At 41.6% G+C, this 19,534-nt stretch overlaps 1 protein-coding gene across 1 annotated transcript; it reads right to left on the reverse strand.

The window, feature by feature from the left end:
• Positions 1-1,021: 1,021 nt before the first annotated feature.
• LOC139466084 (monocarboxylate transporter 6-like) lies at positions 1,022-8,390 on the reverse strand. Its single transcript, XM_071248101.1, has 4 exons — positions 8,252-8,390; positions 6,900-7,043; positions 1,731-2,489; positions 1,022-1,191 (listed from the first exon to the last, which is right to left on the reverse strand). The coding sequence occupies exons 1-4, from the start codon at positions 8,388-8,390 to the stop codon at positions 1,022-1,024; spliced, it is 1,212 nt and encodes a 403-aa protein (XP_071104202.1).
• Positions 8,391-19,534: the final 11,144 nt, after the last annotated feature.

Genomic DNA, 19,534 nt, shown 5'->3' on the forward strand with positions numbered 1-19,534 from the left:
TCTAGCTTAATGCAGACAGCACGCCGCCTACAAATAATCACACAGTATAAACAGTACTGGTATCACAAATCACTGAAGATAAATTCACAATTTATTACAGCGCGGTTACAGATCCACAAGACGTATTCCGTGGACGTTTCCCCAGGCTTTATACTTTTCTTCACTCAGCGATATTCCAGCTATATTACGGCGGTCTGTAAATAATCGTGCCTGGACCAGACCTTTCAGTGACTGACATCATGAACATCGACCACGCAATTTGGATACGATGGCATGCATCAACCAAGTCAGCGAGACTGATCACTCGATCCCGTTAGTCGCCTCTTAACGTCAAGCATAGTCGCCTCTTACGGGAAGCATAGTCGCCTCTTACGACAAGCATAGTCGCCTCACACGACAAGCATAGTCGCCTCTTACGACAAGCAAAGTCGCCTCTTACGACAAGCAAAGTCGCCTCTTACGACAAGCACAGTCGCCTCTTACGACAAGCAAAGTCGCCTCTTACGACAAGCACAGTCGCCTCTTACGACAAGCACAGTCGCCTCTTACGACAAGCAAAGTCGCCTCTTACGACAAGCAAAGTCGCCTCTTACGACAAGCAAAGTCGCCTCTTACGACAAGCATGGGTTGCTGACCTATTCCATCCCGGATCTTCACAGGTCAGAGTGTCAGAGTCCGATACGAACCCACAATCATACGTTTCTAGCGTGCACAAGGGACGCAACTCTTCAGAGTGAAGTGTAGCTCCTTTGACGACTGGGCCACCTGTCTGGATAAAACATATTTTCATCCAAGATTGGTGATGGTGATAATAATTCAATGGTCACGAGAAAGCATTTTAACAGAAACATTCATACGGAATCAATCTTGAAATATATTGAACTTTCGTTGTACGTTCATTAACACGAACAACCCGGCCATTCATGAACTATTTGCAAACGTTTAATGACTGTTTGTTAAATGACGTTAATTTTCATCTTGATTTTGGATGACTCGAAAGATGTGTTATATAATCTGATATTCACAATTTAGTATCCACAGTTTCACGAGAAATATATACGTCCTTTAATGAAGACTTTGCTCGTCGCATCCACAGTTCCAGACACAGGAAGACAACCCCCATCACCAGTGCTATTCCACCAGCCAGATAAAACATCAGGAGATAGTCCCCTGTCGTGTCTCTGATGGCGCCTGTTAAGGAAGAATTGCAAGTTATAAGTTCATGTGTGCATATAATTTCATTTTGTTATCACGGTTAGGGTGTGCGTGCGTGCGAGCGTTCGTGCGTGAGTGTCTGTGTGCGAGTGCGTAGGGGTGGGTGTAGGTGTGGGGGTGTAGGTGGGGGTGGGGGTGGGGGTGGGGGTGGGGGTGGGGGTGTCTTTTTGTCATTGCTTTTATTTAAAAAACGGCATGGGAAGTGAATAAAATTTCTCCTCTTTAGAAGGTTACAAATCCCTTTTGGTCACAACATCTGCGGGTCGAAGTCAACAGGTTGGAAGCAGGGATTTATGTTCTGCCATGTTCAGCGCGTCTTTGGATAGCTGAGCCGAACAAAGTATTTTGAGTCCAAACACACTCTTTTGTCAGAACAGCCAGCTCGTCAAGTGCACGATATTTGTGTGTGTAAAGCTTCAGGACAAATTAGTTTCTTTCGGAATATTTTTCCACGAATAAATTCATTTAAACAAAATGCCTGGCCCTCCCCCAGATTTTCCAATGTAGGTACCTACCATTCACGGGTCCGCTTAAAATATCGGACAAGCCTGAAAGTCCAAAAAAGAACGACAAAGCCGAGGAATACATGGCGGGACCACACAGTTGATACACAACAATTGGTATGCACACATCCACCATACCGATGAGAGCTCCATGACCAATTGCAAGAGCTACCATCACGCCATAATCATGAAAGTAGACGAATGCGAAGGTCAGAGGTGCACAGACAAACAAGCCTGCGGAGGAAGACAGAAGGGCTGGAATGTGTAGCATCGAGTCCAGTATCCCGCCGAGCAGACTTCCAGCAACGGTTGCGATGGTCAGGGCAGAGAGTAGTAACGACGCAGCCTCGAGGGAGTAACCTCTGTTTTCAGCAATGTCAACGATGAAAACGGACAGTCCAGTGTAAAACAACCATATCGGTAATTGACAAAATAGAAATATTGTGTAAGGTACGTTCTTGAATACGTGAACATTAAACGATTTAGATGTACGCTTGAGGTCCGTTTTCGAAGGTTTGGTCAAGAAAAGAGGCTTCGTCAAACAACGGATCATGAATCCAAGGAGACAAATGTTGAAGTTGACACCTGCTAGGAGGAGAAACAGCCCCCTCCACCCATATGCGTCCAATATAAGTCTGTTGATCTGGGGGGATAGGAAGGAACCTAGTCCTGACCCTGCCGTGACGAGGGCCACTCCCATGCCCTTGTTCTTCGTCAGGACTTGGCTCACCACCATATACGACGAGAAAAAGGCGAAACATAGTCCAATACCTGTAATGAGTACAACACAGGTTATCATGGACTGTCGACAAGAGTCACATTGCTCAATAAGTAATGCATATTAAAAGCGACATATGTATTTTAAGTGTGATGAAATCACACCCATTATGATACATTTACACACTCAAAATGTACTATGCATCCAAATCTGGAACATGACATGAATGGGCGGTCTTTTTGTTCCAAAGGGCAATAACTCTCCTTTTTAAATGATATAAGCGAAAGTCCAGCCTGTCGCTTCCGGTCTGGTTCCCGGATCAATGCGCCCTGCGACAGCTAGTGACATGTAGAGACGGAGCCAAGCTAAAGACTTTCCCTGTTGCACCTTCGTTCAAAACACGGTCGTTTACAACTGAATATTAGCCCTGTTACTGGAAAGAGAGGAGTCCCACAGAAATGGAAGCAACACCAATCTATTTTAAATAACACATTTTACTCCGATGGGATTCCACTCTGTGTGAAGATAAGGAGAGAGAATGTTCTGATCAACCCATCCGCGTCGCTGCTTTTAGAAGTGAGCGAAGTATTCAGACCAGCGTATCTGATTTTTGTCTCTCGAAAACAAAAAACAACAACGAAAATTTGCAAATTGTATTATAATGGATATTTGATGTACCCTGTTGTGTCTAAATACCATGTCATCTTCACCCCAAACTGACGACCACCCTTGGTCATTTTCATTTGTGCATATCAACATTTCCGATTCGCACTCATCAACCAATAACTGTTTTGGCGGATGCGACGTAACGGCGGAATCATTTTGGAGCAGACAAGACCAAGTCGTCGAAGGTGGTGTGTTGTTGGTTAGTGGTGTGTTGTTAGTAATAGTTAATTCAGATTTAGGCATAAACTGTTGGACATTTAGAAGCAGAAATACGCATATGGCAGTTAAGCATACACCAGAAAAAATTCTGAGCATGTCCGACCTAATGACGTGAATATACACTCTTAAAAAAAACCCCGCACAGGTAGTATGTAGTTACATTGACCTGACTACACAAAAAATTCCGGTATATAAATTGGATATATGTTATTGGAAAATGTTGGTGCACTGGCCATTATCGATTTGCAATGTTCTAAACGGCATTGTTTTCACACTTGTCAAAAATGTCATGGAGGAAAACAGTAAAACAAAATGCACGTGCAAGTTATGTCATTCGTAACTCGTTGTAGTGGCTATAAAAAGGCAAACATAAGCCAAAAACTTGTCATTCAATTGTCAACATTTTTCAAGTTCGAAAATGCCGAGACTCAGCGCTGTCGATCGGAACATCGCCATTGGACGTATCCAAAGAGGGGTATCGCAGTCTTCTATGGCACGCCACTTCAACGTCCACCACAGCACCGTTTGCCACCTTTGTGACCGATACACACAGATCAATTCCATTGCAGACCGTCCGAGAACCGGCCGACCAAGAGTTACCACCCCTGCACAGGATCGCTACATTCGACTGCTCCACCTACGTCATCGCAATGCCACAGCTACGGAGACTGCAGGACGCATCCCTGGGTTGAGGAGGAAAACGGACCAGACTGTCAGGAACCATCTTCGCGAGGCTGGAATCCGACCAAGAAGACCAGTTTAGTCCCCGTTTAGCAACATATCCATCGACAGCGACGCTTGCGTTGGTGCCATACCTTACAGCCTTGGAATTTGAAAAAATGGAGACGAGTGTGGTTTATGCGATGAATCACGATTTCTTCTTCACCGTCGAGATGGAAGACAACGTGTTTAACGTCGTCGAAATGAGCGTTTTGCTCCACATTGTGTACGTGAATTCGACAAGTTCGGTGGCGGTAGTGTCATGGTGTGGTAGGCCATATCCTACACCACGAGATCTGATCGCTACATGAATCAAATTCTGTAACCTCACCTTCTTCCAATCATTGACCGCCAGAGGGAGCTGTTTCAACTGGACAACGCTCCACCGCACACAGCTAGAGTCGTGGTAGACTACCTTCATAATGCCAACATCAACCTCATGTCCTAGCCGTCGAGATCTCAAGATCTCAACCCAATCGAACACCTCTGGGATGAACTCGATCAACGTCAGAACACGCCACAGACTCTCCCATAACTGACCAACGCGTTACAAGCTGAATGGCGCAGAATTCCGCAGGACAGAATTCGTACACTTATCCAGTCTGAGCCGTCATTGCTGCCCGGGGCGGTCACATGAGTTCAGCGCAACCTTTTGGCCTTATGTGACATGACAATGAACAGTTTTCAATGACTTTGTACAACGACAACATGTGACTATCGAGCTCCAAAATTTCATATTGTTATCTATGATATTAAATTAAATATATCGACTTTATTAGGTACAATACTTTTACTAAAAATCTACCTGTGAGTTTCTTTTTTTTGAAGAGTGTATATGTAGGACTCTATCTATGCTATTACTCTGATCCGCGGCTGATACTCAGATCTCTGTCCGATTCTACAAATGGGGCAGATATTATGATTTATATAAATATCAATTTCTATAGCGCTAAACGCCGTATAGATTCATATATACCGTCAGACTGTCGATGATCAATGTTGTGATTTCTTTGGATTATTATCATTTCCCCGCTGCAACAACATCGCCGGTGCAGGCATTGCATATCGGTTCTTTTCTTTAAAACTATCCACGAAGTTTAAGCGTTGAAATTATTTGCGCAGACCTTCCGCTTCCGGAGTTGACAAAAATCTTGCCTATTTTCACGCTTCCCCACTTCCGATTCGGAGCCTTCACACGAGTAACTTCTGGGATTTAAAAAAAACAACCAAACAGATACAAAAAGATCGCATCAACATCACTCATAATAAGTTTAGAAACGTTTATTTATATACTCATGTTTAGGTATTGGTATTAAATTTGCAACAGCAGAATCGTCCGAGGTAACCAACCACCATCTATGACTTAGTCTTGTCAGCTCCAAAATGAATCCGCCGATAAGTCGCATCCACCGAAGCAGTTGGATGTTGATGGGTGTGAATCGAGGTGGCAAGAAATGGAGCCATTTCGTTTCAGAAAGCTGACATCTCATTGGCTCAAGAACCTACGCATTCTTCATTTGGATTGGACAGTCAACGTTTGCTCGAGAGTTCACGTGATGCGACCTTCTATGGAGGTGTCCTCAAATATTCACACAGACAGGCATCGTGTCAGAGATAAGAACATCTTATTATAATGCGATTGAAACAACACATTTCGGCACCTACACTGACGAGTGTAACCAAGTGTTCGCGTGTGTAAGTTTACATAGAACCTATACTGACTCGTCACCGTGCATTGTGGTAATCAGGTGTTCGCATGTGCAAGTTTACATAGGACCTACACTGACGAGTCGCCGTGTTTCGTTTTAACCAGGTGTTCGCAAGTGTAAGTTTATCTAGGACCTCCACTGACGAGTCACCGTGTTCGCGTGTGCAAGTTTACCTAGGACCTACACTGACGAGTCACCGTGTTTCGTTTTAACCAGGTGTTCGCGAGTGTAAGTTTACATAGGACCTACACTGACGAGTCATCGTGTTTCCTTGTAACCAGGTGTTCGCTAGTGTAAGTTTACCCAGGACCTACACTGACGAGTCATCGTGTTTCGTTTTAACCAGGTGTTCGCGAGTGTAAGTTTACCCAGGACCTACACTGACGAGTCATCGTCTTTCGTTTTAACCAGGTGTTCGCGAGAGTAAGTGTACCTAGGACCTACACTGACGGGTCACCGTGTTTCGTTGTAACCAGGTGTTCGCAAGTGTAAGTGTACATAGGACTTACACTGACGAGTCATCGTGTTTCGTTTTAACCAGGTGTTCGCGTGTGAAAGTAGGACCTACACTGACGAGTCACCGTGTTTCGTTGTAACCAGGTGTTCGCGAGTGAAAGTTTACATAGGACCTACACTGACGAGTCATCGTGTTTCGTTTTAACCAGGTGTTCGCTAGTGTAAGTTTACCCAGGACCTACACTGACGAGTCACCGTGTTTCGTTTTAACCAGGTGTTCGCAAGTGTAAGTTTATCTAGGACCTCCACTGACGAGTCACCGTGTTTCGTTTTAACCAGGTGTTCGCGAGAGTAAGTGTACCTAGGACCTACATTGACGGGTCACCGTGTTTCGTTGTAACCAGGTGTTCGCAAGTGTAAGTAGGACCTACACTGACGAGTCATCGTGTTTCGTTTTAACCAGGTGTTCGCGAGTGTAAGTGTACCTAGGACCTACACTGACGGGTCACCGTGTTTCGTTTTAACCAGGTATTCGCGTGTGTAAGTTTACATAGGACCTACACTGACGGGTCACCGTGTTTCGTTGTAACCAGGTGTTCGCAAGTGTAAGTTTACATTCTGAGGACTCCCCTGTATTGTTGTAATCAGGTGTTCGCTAGAAAGGTTAACACAGAGCAAACGCATGAAGGGTACCTGTTATAAATCCAACAGTGACGATGAGCACCTCCACGTTAGGGGCAAAGCTAGCCCCCACACATCCTACCAGGGACAACAGGCCTCCTAATATCACAGAGTTTCCTGGTCCTAGCTTCTGGACTATCGGTCCGCATATCAATGCTGTGGAATACAGTTAAGGGCACGGATTTAGAGTTCATGAATGGAATGAATGAAAATGTATCTACAGTTTATATATAATATATTTTATTTTAATTTATAATAGGATATTTATTTTTCATTATAAGCCAATGTAAAGTTTGATATATGTAAACATACATGTAGTGGGCATTGTTTAGGATATATTTTAAGTGCCTTTTTTACATCTAGGAGTAAGTGTGGACCAGTGCTGGCCTTATAAACCGCAAATGACGAGTACATGATTACAGAACGAAGAATGAAGAGTAAAGACCATGAAGAATTTGCCTGTTCCCGAACTCTGACAATAATGGTAACCACAAAGGAGCAAGGCCATTCATAAATTCAAATTATTAAGTTGCGGAAAACGTTGAAATATTACTTATGAAATTGTCAGAAATGTTATAATGGCTAATAACCCGCCTTTTTCTGTCCCAAGTTTTAGACTTCTCTCATGGTCACATTTATTATTTTCGTGGCTAAAATGAGCGAAATAGGCATATTTGTAAAATTTCAAATGAAACTGTGTCTGAGCAAGATGATTCTTTTCCATGGCCAGACTACGTTTTATTTGTGTAAAGCCTAGTGACAAATATTTTTTACGAGTATTCTCGGGAAAAAGGTTATTTTGACACCCTTCTTACTTCCCGAATATGACATGGTCGACCCATAATTCAGAAACTATATGATGCACTTTACACCAGTCCAATAGTTGTAAAATTCAAGTTATTGGTTTAATGGTTAATTATACATCATTATCAAACTTCTGACAACAAATTACAGGCCCTGAAATATGTTCCGATATTTCAAGTTGATCTAAGTCCCAAATCTGAGAAAGGTGCAAGGTCCAAACTATTCCATGTTACTGTCCAATGACAAGCCGTTTTGAAGTCACGTGATATGGAGAACTAAGCAGACAGTTGAAGTTATTTTCCATTGTTTCATGCTCAAATATGGTATTACAAAGCCAAATAGGTGTTCAAAAATATGATATTATGATATTACTTTTTTCAATTAAAATAAATAAAATAAACTTAACTTACAAGATAATCAGTTATGCCATTTCAATGTCAAAAGGAGTTAGAAAGGTCTAAAAATGTTTTCAGCTACATAACAAGATACGGTTTTATTTAAAGCTATGAACCTGAATTAATAGAGATGAGCGCAAAGAGAAAAGAGTATGGGGAGCATACCCCCTGCGTATATAAAGCCAATACACAACGACTGCATCAGTGACGTCTGTGCACGGGTGGTGTTGAAGACATCAAGGATTTGGACAAACACGACTCCCAAACCGAGGGAGAAACCGATACACAGGAAGCTTATGCACATACAGCAAGCAAGTGCGACCGCCTTGGCACATGACGTCAGTTCCGGTGTCCGAGCACTGTCATAAAACAACGATCAAATAGATAATGAGACATTGATCTCATTTTGACAACTTTATACAATATCCACTGCTACTTGATGAAACGTTGGTTTAAGAACACTAGCATGTTCTGGATAATTTGATACGATGCGAAGAAACAGAGGAACCATTTCAAAGTAGTTAAATTGATAATAGTTAACAATTGCCGAGGAATGATTTGATTTCTGTATTTTACATGAGTATGTCAGAGCAAAACACATGCGTACATAAATACAAATACAGAATACGAGCTTAAACAATAGCTATTTTTGAATGAATTATATGGTTAGCGATACTATAAAATATTAGATGCATATCTTTTACCTGGGTATCTCAGTGTGGCCTACAGGCCCAGGTGTCACTTGGGAAGACGTCAATATTCCTTGGTCAGTTTCCACACCAACATTTTGATCGGATGCTCCTTCGTGAAACCCTTGCAGCGACCTTGTCTTGTTAGGAGTGAATGGAGTCACTTGTGACGTAGACGAGTTTGCTCTGCCAACCCTTGCGAATGAAAGATCAGCAGAATTCAAAGTTGTCAAGATAGAGGTCCTGTTCGCCAAAGCCATTTCTGAAATCAAAATGGTTGGGTTGAATCATTGGCCCATACCAAGTAGTCTTTACCGACTGCACCAATGTTGGAATCGCAACAGGGTCTTCTGGGTGGTGATTCAGCGATCAAACTCCTAGGCTACCTCCCCCCCCCCCCCCCCTCCCCCCGCCAGTATTACAGTAGACACGTCTATAGGTAATTTCTGATTTGAATATAGTACGCGCAATTTTATGTTTTTAGATTAGTATCGATATGTGTCAGTGTGTATGTGGCATAATGTAGGGCACCGCCTTAGAATGGGCCACGACCATTTGCAATTATATAGCAATCAGTGCAAGAAATAGTTTCACAATAACAAAAGCCAGAAAACGTTAGTTATTGCTACGTTCAGTGACAGAATTCGGATATATTACGATAGACTATCTCAAAGAACTCAAAACATACCTTTTCGGAAATAATAGTGACTGTAAAACTGAATTTGTAAGTCATTCATAGAATGTCTCCTGCAGTATTATTGCCGGAATATTTACGAAGGCGGCGTAAAACCATATTCACTCACTCATGGACATAAACTCTCAGTTTATCATTCTAACTGTAGCGTTAAGAGAAGTAACTGTAACGTCACAGTACTGACAAAGTAACGTCAATTTCAGACTTGAAGAGCAGCTATTTCTTATATGAGATATCACAATCATGTACAACCCTCATTAAGGATGTTGATACAATGTACAAGCTTAAAACATATTTACGCAAATTATTAAAATGATGTCTCCCTGAATAGAATCCGAACTTGGAAATGTCGGACAAGTCCATTTTACGAACAGGTGGGTTAAGTTTGGAATTTCCCGGATAGTCTCACATTTCACCCGTCAATCATCTGTACTTTTCCCCTAATAACGATTCTCATATCGCTCCCACTTTTAGATGCGATTGTCCGGCCACTGCGTTCATCTGCGTAGCCCAGCTACATATATGAGGGACAAATGACTATACACTTCCCTCTAAAAAATAACGTCGTCCAATACCTGACGTCATCAAGTTGCGAGAACATAACGTCATGACAGAACAATGTTTTATCGTGAAATAAACCACTCTTCGTCCTCAATGTTCTCTGCGAGTTATCACGTAGCTATCTTATATTACTCTTTACTGCGTCATTCGTTGCAGTTTCTGTCCAAATCATAATGTCACGCGTTCTTAAGATAATCTAGAAATCGCAACTTAGCATTTTGCAACGTAACTTGGTAATGTCAAGCATCTAAAACTTTCTTTCCTTGAGATTGTCATCTTATGTTAGTAAGGCCCGTGTATCAGTGGCAGACACTTAATACGTTATACCTGCTGGTTTGTGTATGGCACATATGTATCGTGATGCCTATGTGATTAATAACTGACACCAATAATAAAGTGTACATGACCGGCTTCTCGACTCCATCAGTGTCCTGCATCTTAAACCTACCCAACTGTATAAACACTGCCTCCTGTCCTGTATTATATACTTGTCAACTATACTCGGATAACGATGTTAGAACCTATACCGAAACGTCGCTCCTAATAGTAATAAAGAAGTTGTTCATCCATATATCCTATCCTTACTTAGTACTCCAACTCATCCATATATCCTATCCTTACTTAGTACTCCAACTCATCCATATATCCTATCCTTACTTAGTACTCCAACTCATCCATATATCCTATCCTTACTTAGTACTCCAACTCATCCATATATCCTATCCTTACTTAGTACTCCAACTCATCCATATATCCTATCCTTGCTTAGTACACCAACTCATCCATATAGCCTGTCCTTACTTAGTACTCCAACTCATCCATATATCCTATCCTTACTTAGTACTCCAACTCATCCATATATCCTATACTTACTTAGTACACCAACTCATCCATATATCCTATACTTACTTAGTACTCCAACTCATCCATATATCCTATCCTTACTTAGTACTCCAACTCATCCATATATCCTATCCTTACTTAGTACTCCAACTCATCCATATATCCTATCCTTACTTAGTACTCCAACTCATCCATATATCCTATCCTTACTTAGTACTCCAACTCATCCATATATCCTGTCCTTACTTAGTACTCCCACTCATCCATATATCCTATCCTTACTTAGTACTCCAACTCATCCATATATCCTGTCCTTACTTAGTACTCCCACTCATCCATATATCCTATCCTTACTTAGTACTCCAACTTCTAAATGCCTCTCAAAGTAATGGGTTCAAAACTACCATAAGCAGTAGAACGTTAAGTCCGGCAAGAAACTTTCTATACTTAATGAGGCGGTGGGGTAGTCATGTGGCTAATGCATTTGCTCGTCATGACGAAGCCCTGGGTTCGATTTCCAGCATTGGTTCAATGTGTGAAGCACATTCCTCGAGTACCCCGCCATGATATTGCCAGAATATTGTTGAGACAACCATATTTGATCACTCTTTAGTTTATGCCACGTTAGTCCTCTGTCAGATGTGACATGCATAATAAACACAGATGAGATATAGGTTGATTCTTTATGCACGGACATCCAGCATTAATGTTGTTACATGTTGTGGCATGGGTTTAGAAAACAATTTTGTCAGTGTATCCTGTAAACAATACAAGCTGACATGTTATCAAATATTCTATTAAGACAGAAAACATAACTGAACACGTATGAGGACCAATATATGATAAATCGTCTTTCCTGTATTTGAATAAAACAATAAAAAAAAGTTCACTGAACTTCATCATGGTCTTTGTGAATCGCTGCAGGTAGAAAAAATACACTTTTCCTGTCGTGAATACCTTTTGTCATTAATGATTTTCAGTGATCCATTCATATATTTCCACTATATTGCCTTTGAATCCCAGCGGAATCTGTTTCGGAAGACAATCAAGACTGATTATTTTCCCGGCGTTGACGTTTGGGAATGGTTCAGTGTGCAGTATACAGTTTGAACAGGAACTTACCGGGAAGCTTGTGTCAGTGTTACTAGGTACTGATAATGCAGGTGAAGCAAAATGAATAGTCACAGTTCAAGGTGAAGCGTCTTATGATCAGATCTGCTGTCGGTGGTTTACAAATAGCCAATCCACAACGACTGTGAATCACACCATCATGATCAAGGACGTGACTCAACTATATATATATATCCGATTACGTGAAAAGGGTAATTATTTTTATATACTCACTAAACGCAAAAGTAGTAAAATCGTATATATCTGTGTATTGTCGACATCCATACAAAATTAATACCCAAAATAAATTGGTCATTTCTGCATGGATTGGGGTTGATTTGTATGTAAAGAATGGGGTAGCGCAGAAATTTGATGAAAAGATGGAAAACTCTCAAAAACAGAAACACAGGAGAGCCTTGCGCGAACAAACCCACACCAAGCATTCGTCACTACTCGCCCCTTTCCGTAACCTGCAAGAAGACTCGTCCCCCTGTCGATGAATGTTATGTGCGACAAACCAATCAGAATGCGCGTATGATTTCAAGTACCTCGTCAAAGAATCCCTCAGAAATAATTTTTGATTTTACATATGTCTTGCATCTAAAAATAAACCCAAGACACAGTTAAATCTGTTCAATCACGAATGCCACACCAACATGACATGCACGTGCATCATGCCTCGTTGAGTTACAAGCAAGTTGTTTTTTATTTTATTTGCATGCCATCACAATCTTACAGAAAGTGATTAGCGAAAACATCTCACGACTTGCCGAAGCCCAACGCAACAACGCCATCGGCCGACTGCGAATATGAGAATAATCTTCAGCTGTAGCCATGTTTTCCAACATAGCACCAAGCACCATAACTGTGGAACCCTTATCAAAGTCACGGGGCAACACTGGACCTTCCCTGATCCGGTCGGTCACGTATGATTACTGGAGCACAGGGTAAAATCCTACTTACGTGAAAGAACCATTTCGGCCACCTCTACAAGTACGGCAATACCAGGATTGCGTAGGATATCAGACCAGAACTATTTACGCGCTGAAGTTATTCGCGCTAAACGACCAGTTCAGGGTGACATTTTGACAGACCTGCATCGTCGGCTGCGACGCCATTGGTGTCAAGGTCACGGCGTATGGCCACAACTGCTACAAGTTTGGTTTAGTGACGAGTCACGTTTTTAATTCGCCGTGCGGATGGTAGTTTTTACAGGCGTCGCTGGAACAGAACGTTATGCTTACAGGAAGTGGACAGATTTGGTGGTGGTATTGTGATGATGTGGGGAGCCATCTCCTACAGTGATAGAACCGACCTAGTGCAAGTTCTGGGGAATTTAACGGCACAACGTTACATGGATGAGATTCGTGGGCCTGACAGCAGCCTTCTTCAGGAATCACAACATCCAGGTCTCCAGATTCAAACCCAATCGAACATTTATGGGATGCACTAAAACAACGACTGCGAGCCCGTCAGCAACAACCACAGAACCCCCGACAGTTGGCACAAGCACAGCAGGTAGTGTGGGGGAACATTCTCCAGGCCACAATTCGGGATTGCTTCCATGTGACGCGGATGCCAGTCAACTTGGGACTATAATGGTGGCAATACAAGATTTTGAGAACATGACATTCACCTTGTAAATCTACTGTTTCATATGTGCCATATGGAGCCTGGGTCAATGACATAGATGTGTGCCAATTTTGACCAATCGATTATCATTAGTTGATTATTACTTTGGTATATAAAACATACATCTAAATCACTTTTGCGTTTCTTTTTGTGCAGAGTATAGTAAAAGATGAACAACTGAGACATTTCGAAAAATCTGCAGATTAATGTGCTGACAGTTGGTATGTTGACGCAAAAAGTCATGAAGAACATGAGCCATCCCTGTAACCTCAATCACCTACATCGTTGTCTAATGTTGAAGTGATTTTGATAAAAGATAATAAGTAAATGAAAGAATGCGCTTTATTTCCTCCAATAGTGTGGAGAGTACACATTTTCTAATAATGTTAACGAAACACATGTACATGAACAATGAACATTCAGATTATACAGAAAAGTTGGATTGGATTTTCAAATTACATTGCTGGTATTCTTTTACAGGTAGAGAATAGATTTTAGGTTCATGAAGTTAATTCTTTTGAGGGGGCACGGGTCGCCCTGTCGTCTAAGGCGCCGCGATTCGCTGTGCAGAGTTGCGTCCCTTATGCACGCCAGAAACCTATGATTATTGGTTCGCATCCCGGTTCGCCCCGATTATGTTTCTAGGTTTGTCAGCACCATACCCGTACTTGTGGGTTTCAACGAAGTGGTAAACGTCTGAGACCTTCATCGCTTCAGGCTTTCCTCCCTCATTAAGCTGACACACCGTGATATAACTGAAATACTGTTAAAAAGCAGCGTTAAACCCAACTCACTCACTCACCAGTTCTTTTGACACAGTGCTTATGAATTTGGCCCATTGTTCAAGGTCCATTTTGTCTATGAGTGATACCACCGAGGAGGGGATGATTCTGATATCTTCTGAGCAGTCTTCCAGTCTTATTAGTCCAGGCAAAATAAGGTTCATTTGGAACAAATTGCAACAACTACAATGCATTTCTACAAGGCCCCGAAAACAACATTCTTAAAGTCCCAAGTAATCCCAGTTTGGGAAATATGTCTAATTTGCATAATCCAATATGGCCGCCAATTATAATTATATCTTCCATATTTCCGATGAAGCATGTGCTGTATTGCGAAATAGCCATATCATGTTTCTAAAAAGATATTCACAACTACTAAACGTTTTCGACTATTGACAAATCTACACAAATTCAAGATGGCCGCCAATTTCAAGATGGCCGACAAATTTCCTACATGTATGTTTACACTGTTGAATCTTTTAACCCTCAAACAGTGTACTAGGACTTATATATACTGGTCTAGCATCATTGAGCAGAACAACTTTTCGTACATTACATTTCTCCGTCGGAGTAGCTCTTCACAGTTGAACAGTTGATGTTTAACTATATCGTCATGCTCTTCATGACATAAAAGACACACTCCACACAATATAGGGAGTTTACTGTGCTTAACTAGGCATACCCCGGTCTATTGTATAGGTTAAACATAAGGCACATACTCCACAGTCTATGTGGCATCAATTGTGGATGGAGTAGAGTCGATTCAATTCTCGTTTCTCTGATATTTGTTCAGACCATCTCAACATCTCCTTATCACCAATTATTTCGTTAACAATTCGATGGTCATTTTGGAGAAAATATCCATTTTTAGTGTTACATATGAAAACAATGCCTATTTTGAGGCAGTTTTTAACAGATCATGTACAACACTAGTTACTATACAACATGTATATAAGATATTGTCCACATCTGAAAAGGAATACTATCGTTATCATATATGGAGATTTTATACGACAAAGTCTGACAAAATAAACAAGTTTACATATGTATATTGTTACCTCCATGCTCCATAGCCCCCATGCCCAAGAGACCCGTGACGATCTGGGGTAGAATAGGTCTTCAGCAACCCATGCTTGCCGTAAAAGGCGACTATGCTTGTCGTATAAGGCGACTATGCTTGTTGTAAAAGGCGACTAACGCGATCGGGTGGTCAGATTCGCTCACTTGGTTGATACATGTCATCGATCCCATTTGCTTGGATCGATGTTCATGATGTCAATCACTTGATTGTCTGGTCCAGACTCGATTATTTACAGACCGTCGTCATATAGCTGGAATATTGCTGAGTGCGGCGTTTAACAATAAATAAATGAATGAATGAATGAATGAATGAATGAATGAAGAAAGAAAGAAAGAAAGAAAGAAAGAAAGAAAGAAAGAAAGAAAGACTGGCCATGGTTACTTTAGCTTAGGATATTTTACAACCGCATCATTCAATACGTCGCCGCGATCACAAAGCCCCATATAGTTTCAGTCTGAGGGCTCGGTGGCCCAGCAACCAGAGTCCCTCAATCCTTTTCCATATAGGCATATATGTGTCCCTCCGCGGTACAGGGGGTGTACTGTTTAACGCGGCATTAAATCACCCTAACCTCTAACATAGTTGTGATTGATCTTAATGCAGACAGTTCACCTACACTTGAAATGCCGAAATTAACCACTGACTGGTAAACGCGTTTGAAGATGGGTCTGTGATGGGCATTTAGAGGTTTAAAGGACATAATGACATAAAACTTTTATGGATAACAACTGTAATGGTTAGCAAAGACATTCATTCACCCGATGCAGGGCCAAGAAGCAGCCCTGAAACGTAGTTACAAACAATAAAGAAGATGTTATCCTTAAATGTTTCATGTCTTCGCAACTTGATATTGTTGGTGAAATTACTGGGTGAAGACGAACACAGTCTAGGCACTACTGAACGTACAACGAGATTTACTGGTGATGGTTAAGTACGGCAAAATGGGAAAGAGGGATGGATATTCCAAATTCTGAAGCAACTCGTTTCAACATGGGTTATTCCGGATCCGCTCACCATAGAACATCTCAGGCTGGAAAGGAGTTGCGATATTGCACGATTTAGCTTTTCATCAGATCTGGCGGAAAAGGATTACACTTTGATGTGACAACCAAAGCAAGCAGAAAGAGTTGCACTTGATTATATAGACCAGGCTTTGAGGTGCAAGTGGTGGTAAGGTGAACGAACGTATATAGACTCCTGACAGTGCAGACCGAGATCTTCATATCCATTAGGAGGGCACGGGTGGCCCAGTCGTCAAAGGCGCCGCGATTCGCTGTGCAGAGTTGCGTCCCTTGGGCAGGCCAGAAACCTATGATTGTGGGTTCGAATCCCGGTTCTCCCCGATTATGTTTCTAGGTTTGTCAGCACCATACCCGTGCTCGTGGGTTTCACCGAAGTGGTAAACGTCTAAGACGTGCATCACTTGGGGCTTGCCTCCCACATTAAGCTGACACACCGTGATATGACTGGAATACAGTTAAAAGCGCGTTAACCCCACCTCACTCACTCATATCCATGTGAGTAACGTATACCTTAACGTCGTATCGGCATTAAATGTAAACGTCAATGCAAGAGAATAACCAGTCTTGTATCCCCCATAACAGATACATTTGGTGTAAAAGGCAAAACAGTTGTGACAATTATATGAATGGACCACTATCATTCTTTAGTATGGGAGTAACAAAAGCCGTAGCACTAACATCAGTTTGTGGGAGGGGGCCATGTATATAATTGCGTCACCTCAACTGTAATAAATATAACATAACATTAAGTTTGCCGGCAGTGCTAGAGATATTTTCGTCTGAAGGACTGTTCTATTTATTGTCAGCTGAATTCTTCACATTTGGTATGGCTTACTTACTACCTATTTTTTTTACCCACGCTTGCCCGTAAAACGCGACGACGCTTGTCGTAAGACGCGACTAATGGCATCGGGTGGTCAGGCTCGCCTACCTGGTTGATGCTTGTCATCGATCTCGCGGGGATCGATGCTCATGATATCAATCACTGCATTGGCTGGTCCAGATTCGATTATTTTACAGATCGTCGTCTTATAGCTGGAATATTGCTGAGTGCGGCGTTAAACAACCAACAAACAAATACTACCTATTTACATTGCCTTGCCGATAATTAGTGGACACCTAACACGCAAAAAAAAAGAACACAACACAAAAACGCTTGTGAACTATGCATATTTATCAGATGGGCCAGTCGCTGTCGGGCGGCCAGCCTGTACGAATTTAATGACGTCATAACATTCGATGTGTTTATTTGTTGCTCAACGCCGCACCCAGCAATATTCCAGCTGTATGACGGCGGTAGCAAATAATTGAATCTGGACCAGACAATCCAGTGATTAACATCATGGGCGCGCATCGACCTAGTACACGATTACACACACGGGACACTTGTTTGGCTACAGAGTGATTGACTCAGGCACAAAATGCCAAAAACAAAATAGTGCCACGGCACTGTAGCTCACCTGGATATGTAGTTAACACTCTAAAACGTCAACAAAGACAGACATTTAATAAAAGTAACTGTCACCGTTGATTATTCAAATATTTTTACATAATAACTGATAACTAAAAGCTAACACCGGAATCGAATGCTATGAACTAAGATAAATTCATCATAAGGAAGAATATAGTACCCAAATTTAGCTCCTCAATTTAAGATAAAAAGCTACAGAGCCAAACAGGCATTTTGAGAGAATACAATGGTAATACCAAAGTCAAAATTTATATTATTGCGAAAAACGTAACACGAATCCTACAATTAACAAAACATGTACCAAATTTCATTCTGCTTTGTTTTTTGTTTTTTTGTGTGTAACGCCGCACTCAGCAAAATTACAACAATCTGACGGCGGTCTTCAAATAATCTAATCTGGACCTGACAATCCAGTGATCGATAATGTGAGCAGCAAACCACGTCGTTGGGGTACGAGGACACGCAATCAACCTTGTCACGGGCCTGACATCCCAACCTATTTGGTCTCCTCTGACGACCAGCATAGGTTACTGGGGACCTCGTCTAACCCGGAATTCCCATGGGGGACATAATCTATATCTAGCTAATAATCTGCAATATGTATTCGAGCCATAACTACTTTTGTATCACAGACAAGCAGTTAATGTACAAGTCTCACCCTGTGTCAGAGTCCATTAAGGCTTGTAAGGTTTTTCAAACCTAAGCCTTTCTTCAGCAATGAAAAGAATTGATTCGCCTCTCAATGTACAGTTTACCGCTGATGTGAAAGGGAAGCTCTGTTGAGAGTTGGGGTCGTAAAGATAGGCTTAAATGTCTTTGTTGATGCTTAATCAACTGTTGCATGTTTGTGTGACGGATCAAATACAACTTGCACTGACAGTCCAGGCTTGGCAAACGCTACAAACCGGTGTTCACTTACTTAATGCACCCAAACTGCGACTAAACCTCTTTATATAATTACGGCGATTATTCTAGCGATACATTTCCGATACGTGATATCACTTTTTAATGTTATTTTGGTGTGTGATTAATGCAACATATTTACTATACATTATTGTCATTATAATATGTCTACTTTTGACCTTATGGCAAAGAGGAAGCTATTTCCATCGACACCGGTTTTACTTATCTATGGCATTGAATCATATGCCGATGTTTTAAGGAACATAACAAACTTGAGAGCGCGAAGGCAGAGATACGCATAAGGTAGGGTTGCGCTTAGGTTAATGGCAGAACACGACAATGTAAAATATACATAGTAAATACTTATTTTATAGCTTGAAACTATAAATTTGGAATTGGTCGGAATGAAGTCAAATAGCGTCGCTAGTGAATGTATGTTTCAGACCCTTTCTGGTGGGACCCACGGTTGTGTTGGAAAATAATTGGACGCAATGGACACACGATATATAGGTATAGTTTATCCCGGACTATAAACAACCCAACACACGTGTGTGTGGTTGAATGTTGTTCTACACCACATTCAGAAAAGTACATTTGTAGTCGAGTCAGTTTCAACAACACCAGTTGTAAAAGACGTTAAATGTGGTACTTGTTGTTTCC

Source organism: Haliotis cracherodii, unplaced genomic scaffold (genome assembly GCF_022045235.1).
Source record: "Haliotis cracherodii isolate W230 unplaced genomic scaffold, xgHalCrac1.p SCAF_1, whole genome shotgun sequence".
Lineage (NCBI taxonomy): Eukaryota > Metazoa > Mollusca > Gastropoda > Lepetellida > Haliotidae > Haliotis > Haliotis cracherodii.